General features: G+C 41.0%; 1 protein-coding gene across 1 annotated transcript; it reads right to left on the bottom strand.

The window, feature by feature from the left end:
- Nucleotides 1-485: 485 nt before the first annotated feature.
- Nucleotides 486-8,811, bottom strand: LRRC30 (leucine rich repeat containing 30). The gene has a single exon (XM_077933145.1). It carries the CDS (start codon nucleotides 8,275-8,277, stop codon nucleotides 7,381-7,383), a length of 897 nt encoding a protein of 298 aa, XP_077789271.1. The 5' UTR covers nucleotides 8,278-8,811; the 3' UTR covers nucleotides 486-7,380.
- Between the last annotated feature and the right edge of the window lie 842 nt (nucleotides 8,812-9,653).

Below are 9,653 nucleotides of genomic sequence, written 5' to 3'. Positions count from 1 at the left end.
TTCTTTATCCTTGACCTAATGACCCGTTGCTATTACGTTCCGTGAATGTGGACACTTTTGGGTCCAGAAGAGAGAACAGGTTGCTGATGAAATGGCACATGGAAGAAATCTTGGTGCTAAATTTAGATAAAGCTTGACTTTTAAAAAAAGGTGTGGGGGGGAGAGACATCTTCAAGCATGTGTTTCCTTTCCCAAGCCAGCCTGGTGTACATTTTAAAACTTAAAATGTGCATCAGATATTGGTGGCGGCGTTGGAGGGTGGGGGAAGTATATCAGATAAACTCCAGATTGCCTGCCAATATGTGTTTGTTTAAGCCAGATCTTTCAGATAGATCAAAAGAGGCCTAAATTAGTTGTGTGATAACTGGGGATAATTGACTAGATCTAATTTTGTGCTTCTGGAAAAGCAAGATACAAGCCCATTCAGAAAAATTGTCAATATCTGCAAGGCAATCAGTTGCATTAGAATTGAGCACTCTAAACAGTTGAGTGTTAACCCAGATGTAGGGTTTACCATACCTTTAATGGCAGTAAGAGATTATATTAGTATATTCAATTACATTTATGAGAAAAGGCATTACAAACAGCAGCACAGCCTTTTCAACAAACTCAAAGATTAATACACGCACACAAACACACACACACATGGTACAGAGAGAAGGTCTTTAATGAATTGACTCCAATATTTTTGAAGCCTGTTGTGGATTCATTTGTTTTTGAACAGAATTAATGCTGTATTAAAATAAATTCCTAACATTTTTATTTCCCAAAAGGGGAAAGGGTTATGGGTGCGTCACAAGATGGACAGAGATGGTATGCACTGATGAGCAGTTAGTGGTCACAAGGACTTTAATCAAAACTGAATTAATTTGCATTTGTGAAGGGATTATTTTTCTATATATGCTTTCACTTGATCGGGGATGATCTAACACTATTTATAGGTCTGTATATCAGCCTGCTCTCAGAATGGGAGTCTGTTTACTTGTGAACAATTTCAGGACTTTCTATAAACAGTATGTGTGGGGTCTCTGGAGACGGTTTGAGTGTACAAAAATACAACACTAAGAAGACTATCTGTAATGTGAATGCCATCATCATGCAGCCCACTGAGGTCACATCATAAAGCATAGCAAAAGGGGATTGTTGAAAGCAGATGGCTCCCATGAACACTAAGTTAGTTGACCTTGAAGAAGAAGAAGAAGAAGAGCTTGGATTTGATATCCCACTTTATCACTACCCTAAGGAGTCTCAAAGGGCTAACATTCTCCTTTCCCTTCCTCCCCCACAACGAACACTCTGTGAGGTGAGTGAGGCGGAGAGACTTCAGAGAAGTGTGACTGGCCCAAGGTCAGCCAGCAGCTGCATGTGGAGGAGCAGAGACGCGAACCCGGTTCAGCAGATTACAAGACTACTGCTCTTAACCACTATACCACACTGGCTCACACCACACTTGACAGCCTATTATCCAGGCTTTGGGGAACATTCCAACTCAGGAAAGGTCTTAATTCCTTGAGGTGTGAGAAGCTTTTGCTACATGCAGATTAATGTCCTTGCACAAAATTGAATCAGAGCTTTCGTAGGGAAATAAATAGCCTGGCGAAGACACCCTGGTCCCCACTTTCAGGCTAGCATCAGCGAAAGAAAGCGACTTGGAAACACAGTGGGGGGAAATTGCCTCGCAGCATTTGAAGCTGCTAATGTGAACTTAGGTAAAGGGACCCCTGACCATTAGGTCCAGTCGTGACGACTCTGGGTTGCAGCGCTCATCTCGCTTTATTGGCCGAGGGAGCTGGCGTACAGCTTCCGGGTCATGTGGCCAGCATGACTAAGCAGCTTCTGGCGAACCAGAGCAGTGCATGGAAACGCCGTTTACCTTCCTGCCGCAGCGGTACCTATTTATCTACTTGCACTGGCGTGCTTTCGAACTGCTAGGTTGGCAGGAGCAGGGACTGAGCAACGGGAGCTCACCCCATCACGGGGATTCAAACCGCAACCTTCTGATCGGCAAGTCCTAGGCTCCTAACCCACAGCGCCACCCGTGTCCCTAATGTGAACTTAGTCTAAGTATTAATCACCACATTAAACTGAGTGGCAAATCTACCTGGACAAGTTCATAGAGCCTGTGATATAATAGTTCTTTCACTGAGCCTTTCCCTGTTTTGAATTTCCTTTGTTCATCCTTAATACATTTGAGACAAGAGTTTAAATCCATTGTCTGGGCATTGTCTTCCCTCCTGAGTTTGGAGTTTAAAAACTCAGCACCAGAGTCAAAACAGGAAAATCAGTCATATGGTTTTACTTATATGTGTATCTTGCATACTCGACCCATAAGATACGTTAAAGCACATTTTTTCTATTTTGACTTTTCTTGCTAATCACTCTGCTCTTGGGGTTTAAAATACACTTGCTGCCTAGAGTCATTCTTTAGAACCAACTAATAAACATGTATTTGCATCCATAAGAGAGCTTGCAGGTAAATGTATCTCACTTTCATGCATTCTATTCCAACCAGCACTGAGAACATTTAATCTTGTGCCTGGGATGGGCTTAACATCTCATACCCTATCACAGCTATAAATGGAAATTTCACACTATTAGAAAGAAGAGGCTCTTAGATTTCCACTGTGACACCAGGGTTCATTCTATTACTGGAAGCACTTCATATTTAGAAAAATGTATATATTTATGATCTTTTCTCCTTTATTATTTACGTGCTAATCATGCATATTTGCATTAATAGACCGTGTTTATAGCCTTAAGGAGAACAAATATAATTTTCCACAATTATTTTAGCACAATAATAAACAACATTTCCCAAGCTATGGGGAATACAGAATTATGATGCAGTAAAAGGCTTGTTCCTCCCCCCCCCCCATGAAATGTGCCTACCTGAGTATCATGTAAATGCTTGCCAGTCATTCTTTCTTCCTTTTAATTCTTCTCTTATTAGAAGAGTAAATATTGATACAACACGTTGGGCTTACTGTTCCTGGGTAAAAGAGGATTCATCAAGAAAGGGGATTTCAGCATTGTAGACAGTAGTTAAAGCAAAAGATTTGGAAATACGATGTGGGTTTGCATGCCAAAAGGCTTCTGTTATAAAGGCTGCAATCGTGATTGCAGTTATGTTGCTTAAATCCCAATGAAATAAGGGAATTAAAAATTAATTGAGCAGAACTGCAGTTCATATGCATAAACCAAAGAGTATCGCGCACTATCCTACATTGTTTTGCATGTTCCTGTAGCAGTTATAATTTTTGAAACTGAGGATGAGGAACTATCTGTGTTTTTAACTAGAAATACAAGGCACATTTCATTTGCGAAACTACTGAAATTTTGATATGAATACCAGGAGATTTTTATGCCTTTCTTTCAACCCCCCCAACAACTATTTATACCAAAATCTCAGTAGTTTTCTATGTGAAACGTGCATAGTATGTCTAGTTTAAAAATTAGGTTGAGGAACTAAAAAATAAGAAACATAAGAAGATTTTTTTAAAAATTAAATTTAGGCATTAAACCAGGTTGGAAAACCCTTGGCCCTCCAGCTATTGTTGGGTTCTGACTCCCATCAGCCAGCATGTCCAATGATCAGGGATGATGGGGGTTGTAGTCCAATAACATCAGGGGAGGAGGGCACCAGTTCCCCAGTTCTGCTTTAGTTCTTTTCTTAAACTAGGCAAAGAGAACCCATGGGTCTCCAGAAGTTGTTGTGCTACTACACCTTCCATCATTCCTGACCATTGGTCATGCAGGGTGGTGCTGATGAGAATTGAATCCTACAACATGTGGAGGGCCAAATGTTCCCCATCGCTTCCTTACAGTGAAACACAACCCTATGTATGGCCAGTTCTGTCCTGTTTCCTGGGAATGCTCTCAAGCTGGTATTGCCCCAGACCAATGCAAACATGCAGTTTGGCTCTGCCGGGAGGTTGGGATGGTGGTGGACAAAATGAAGCAGGGTTCAATGCTAATGTGAAGGGATAATTTGCCTCATTACGAATGCGCTGGAACGTGCAAATGTGCAGTTCCAGTTATTTGGTTTGCTGTTAACAGTACAGTCCCGTGCATAATTACACAGATGTAAGTCTCGCTGTGTTCAGTAGGGAGCACTCCCAGGTAATTCTGTATAGTATTGCAGCTATAATTATGGGATGCCCCCCCCCCTTTTAAAGGAAGATTGTTTATATTTTAGTGCTTCATCCAGTTAAACTGTTTTATTAGGACAAGGGAAATATTATTGTTATTCTGCACCATCATCACTTTCAAAATACTGGTGTTCCGCTTTATATCCTATTCCCTTCTTTATCCACACATCTCACTATTTTGATTTTTTTCAAATAGATTAGCTACTGTCTGGGGATCTTTTCCTTGTACCATCTGCTGTTTTTCATCTTGTGAAACAGAACCCTAAACATTCCTGCAGTGCCAATTTCTCTTAAGCTGCCATACAAATTACAATGGGGAGATATCACAGCCAAATCATATCATAACTAACTTCTATTGCCTAATCCTTATTAGCTGATAAACAGATCTCTCCCCGGCCCAGTGATTAATGTGACAGCATCAAATGTACAAATGATGCAATCCTAAACTCCCTTACCTGGGAGCAAGCCCCTTCTGAACTCAGTGGCATTTGCTTCTGAGTAGACACGGATTGGATTACTTGGTAAAAAAAACAACCCTTAACATATAACTGTCAACAATGGCATACAAGAGCCAACATTCAGACATTTGAGATGGATATTTTAAGTACAATTATCATCCTTAAAATTAGAACCCATTTGTATGTATAAATAGTGTACGCTCACGTGAGTCTTAAAAATGTTCTTGCTGTGACCCCACTTTTCAGCCAGGCTCTTGATCTTACATGAAAATACTGAAAAGACACATTTACATAATAAAACCAGCGTTAATAATAAGCAGCAGGACATACATTAGCATACAGATAAATGAAACTAGTAGATTTAAAAGGCCTGGATAGTGAAATGAGAGAGAGAGAGAGAGAGACAGAGAGAGACAGAGAGAGAGAGAATTGGTTCCATTGTAGAATTGCTCTTACTCTCAATATGTTTCTCTTCAGCCAAAATCTTCTATCCCAACATAAGCCCATTAAGTTGGCTATGTCTCTTTCAGGCAGCAGAACTCACGTCTTTGCCTTCTTCCATGTGGCATTGCTCTTCATGCTTCCCCTTACGCTTCTCTTTTTCATGCTAAACGTATCCAGTTCTTTCAGTTGTGCCCCATAGGGCTTGTTTGCCATAGGACTCACCACCTTCATTGTCATTTGTTGCACTGACATAACTGCTACCAGGAAACTCTGTCAAAACACTCAAGAGTTTTCTCAATCCATTTCTCAGTCCATCAGCCTTCAGGTCTCTGTGTGTGTTTCCCCTTTGCTATATATTAAATGTACTAGCTCACTCTATGTTTATTTCAGGATACAGAGCCATAAAAACCCAAATACATCCCTATATATATGTTTTGTAAGAAGAGATGTAAAGGAGATATTAAGGGCACCCAATCAAAGATAAACTATTTTAAGCCCCACTGATTTCAATCAGACAGTGATGAAATATTTGACTTTGAAATCAATCGGATTTACAAAGTGCTGAATATGGTGGCATTGTGCCCCAAATATATAGCAAAATACCCAGTGGATTTTTGTATTGTATATTACATTAATCAGGCATTGACAATTCAATCTTATGTATGATGTGAGTATCACTGAGTACAATACAGCTTATTCCCCAGTAAGTGTGCAGAGGGGTTGCAACCTGAGTTGATTAATTACATGACACTTTTTTCTTTCTTTTTTTGCAGATACTATTCCTCAGTCTCATATGCCTTCTCTTTCTCCTTAATTGCATCCAGGGAGCTAGAAACTGCTGAAGAAGTATATTTAGGACTCCTGAATTTCCCTTCACAAATAGCTCCAAAGTGAGATGCAAATCAAGTTTACATCCTCTACAATCTGGGCAGCCTGCTCACTTTTGAGGTATTCCATTAGCACAACATTCTCAGGCAATATACCCCGTTCTGCATCATTACATCTTGTGCACCGAAACTGCAGAAGCTGCTGACGACATCGTTTTTAAAAGTGCATTTCACAGATACAAATTCCTGCTTCTGAAGTGAAGGTTTTCTTTTTTAAATGGCTGTCATGAACTTAAAAGTTACCCAAAGCTTGTATTCACATTCACAACTGTCCCAGATAGATAAGTTCTGGTCAATTGCCAGATTTTTCCTTTTCCATTATTTCTAGCATTTAGGGACCTAGCCCATACAATAGGTGAGGGGATAGCCCTGCATTTTGGATTTATGAGAAAGGCAGGTAACCGATTGCTTCTTTAGCAAACATTCATGAAATACATTTCCACAAGGACACTAGGTGGAACCACCTCAGACAGGCATCATATGATATGTGCCCAGGCCAAAATTTTGGAAAAGGAGGCAAGTAATGACTTCAAGCCTTAGAAGGTTTCTCCTCATAAAAAATAGCTATTTGGCTCACCATTTCTATACACCTGGGTAGAAAACTGGGCGGTTCTCATGCACAAGCCCCATTGACAAGGGGTGTGGATCTGGCCATGCCCCCATTTCTCACATCACAAGCAACTATACATCCCATCAAGTACTTGTTGTGATGTATGTTACCTAATCCCTGCTTCAAGATTTTGAGGTACTAGTCATTTCCATTCTGGACATTTTTCTCAATTGCTGCAAGATTTATTCACCACCTCTTTCTACAATATCTTTTTAGGTAGCAACTTGCTTGTCTGGGATCAAACACACTGGAAAATTAATTGGACTGAACCACAGCCAGAATGTAGTAACAGATAACGCGGTATAGGTCACGGAACAAAAACACATTGCTTTGTAACCAGATCAAGCTTTTTTCCTAAGGAATCAGTTCAGCTTCTTGTGGTTAGGATTTCTGTAGCATCCCCCCCCCCCCTTGGTACAAGACACTAAACAGGAGTTTAAAGTGCCACTGAACTTCACGAGAGCATCACATCACACCACATCAATATGCTTTATATTAATGTTATTGAAATCTGACAGGTGGGAAAAGCCTGAAACTGCTGTTGGCTCTGTATTAATCTGATTACAGCTAAATAAAGAGAAATATGTCAATCCCTGGGGTTCCTCCTCACCCCCTGCCATCCTAAAGGATACTTCAGCACTGCAAGGATACATACTATTTGGAAAATACATCCATTGCACAGTCAACATAAAGTCAATGTACTTGCTTAGGGGAAAAAAAATATTGCAACCGTACTCCAACTCTTGATGAGTGCAGTAAAAGCTACTGATCAGAAATATTAAAGAACTCAGTTGAGACATGGCCACCAGGTCTATCCCAAGCAAAGTGTACATTTATGGGAGTTCGTTTTTATCTTTGAGATAACTGTAGAGTGCATTCAGTCCTCCATCTATAATCTGTGGCAGTGGCTTGGACAAAGGGTTGTGCACAATGTGTAGCCCCTTATCCATTGGATTCCAAGCAATTTTTGGCAATCGGCGCAGCAAATAGAGTTCATCTGGAAGCATTTGAATGGAATTGTAATCAACATTTAGCAGTTCAAGAGCAGTGACTGAGCAGATAGACCTTGGCAAGCTGCGAATCTTGTTATAATCAGCAATCAAGATCTGCAGGTTGACTAGAAATTGGATACTGTCTCCAATGTTTTCAAGCTTGTTGCAGCCTACATGTAGAAAATCTAAATTCCGCAACGCAAAAACACTTAGGGGAATGTAAATGAACCGATTGTTGCTGAGGTTCAGCTTTCGCAGGTTTATCAGGTCTGTGATGCTCGAAGGGAGATGGGAGATGCAGTTGTGAGAGAGGCTCAACACTTCCAGCTTCTTGCAGTGTCCGAGTTCGGCCGGTACTTCCGTCAAGCAATTCATGTTGACAAATAAAACCTTCAGGTTCCTGAGTAGCCCAATCTCTTTCGGCAGAGACCTCATGCGATTCCCACACAGGTTCAGCACCACCAGCCTGTCAAGTTTCGCCAAAGCAGGAGGAAGGACCACCAGCTGGTTGTGGGAGAGGTTCAGTTTCTGGACCTGTGGCAATCCCCACAAAAAGTCAGGCGTCCTTGTCATCCCTTTCATGATGAGGCTCAAGCTGACATACTGCAGTCCACGCTTCAGGAGTGCTCTTGGGTCTTTCCCAGAGAGGAGAGCGTCTTCCCACAGAGGTAACTTCTGACTCCTCTTCAACAGCATCGTGCTTTTCTTCTCTTGGTTCTTGGAGTTCCTTCCACCCATAAAACCTCCAGCTTTGCTGATTCTGCTGAGGGAGGTTTTGTTTTATGGGCTTCTGCAACTAACACCTGGCAAAAGGTTTCAGCTTTCAGGAGGTTCATAAAAGAAGATCCACCCAAGAAGAAGTGCAAAGACTTTGAAGAGCACCTTTCCTGCTAAACAGCCTCTGCAGCTGCTGAAAGAAGTTTCACTTTTCCAGGATGGGGCTTAAAGATGTTTTCCTTGGTGCTATCTGCTGTCATGACACGCTGGCGACTGACACTTCTGAGCAAACCTGTTCCATTCAAGTTGAATGCCACGAGGCAGCTGTCACTGTCATTTTGTCTGGGGCTTTATTGGAGAGATACGCATCCTCATTGCAAAGAGGTCACTGCAGTGCTGTATATAACTTTACCATGTCAGCTTTCTTGGATATCTGGAGCATGAGGTAGCAGCAGGACAATTAGGAAGAGTAACTATAAAAAACATGGAGAGAGGATGATCCCCTCCCCTCTCTCAGTACTGTTTATTCAGCTGAGGAACAACTTTCGTAATAACTTTTATATCTACAGCTGCAATTTTTTAAAAAGAGGGAATTCCACACATAAATTTTATTTTCGGATTGAATTTTATTCAAATTCAAAAATAATCCAGGATGCCATTTTCGGAGGTGAATTCAAGGGCATGTGTGCTTGTGCTTCCCCATGAAAATGGCAAGAAAGAGCTGTATACTGGTATGGTGCCCCAAATTTCATCTTTATTCCCAAGATTTTGTGGGTTCATGATATTGCAAATGGATTTTTTTCTGTCTACAATCCTACACCCACTTACCTGGGAATAAGCTTCACTGCACTCAATGGACCTTGTTTCTGAATAGACATGTATAAGATTGCACTGGTAACAATTTCTAAAAGTCAGCACAGTTAAACCCCGCAATTACTTCCTTTGGGAATAAAAGTGCTTGACTTTGAAAGGATCGTACAGATCTGAATGAGGACAATCAAGTTGACCGATTTGATTAAAATAAGCAGGAATGCACCTGCTTATTTCAGATAGTTTTTGACCACGGGCAACTACCATGGAGAGATAAATCACATTTTGCTATGCAGCTGGGACTCCTATTCCAAAAAGGAAACACAGCCTAATGCTCTGCGAAAAGAATATATTATCAACAGATTTTCACTTAACAAAACAAAACCACCCTTTTATACAGGCAAGTATTGTATACAGGTACATAAGTATACAAGTGATAACTCTTTCTATATGGTTGGAAGACAAAGCCATTCTGAACAGTTTGCCTGGAGTCACACTACAGTTCAGTACCAACTTCTGACTTCCAGTTCCCTTCCCATCCCTTTCCTTTGGACCATGAAGTCCTGAGGGCAGAGAAAATGAAAGAG

Source organism: Podarcis muralis, chromosome 8 (assembly GCF_964188315.1).
Source record: "Podarcis muralis chromosome 8, rPodMur119.hap1.1, whole genome shotgun sequence".
NCBI lineage: Eukaryota > Metazoa > Chordata > Lepidosauria > Squamata > Lacertidae > Podarcis > Podarcis muralis.
This window is presented reverse-complemented; position numbering and strand designations above follow the sequence as displayed.

Coding starts and splice junctions, on each gene's coding strand:
- LRRC30 (XM_077933145.1), bottom strand. CDS start 8,277: ATGGGTGGAAGGAACTCCAAGAACCAAGAGAAGAAAAGCACGATGCTG.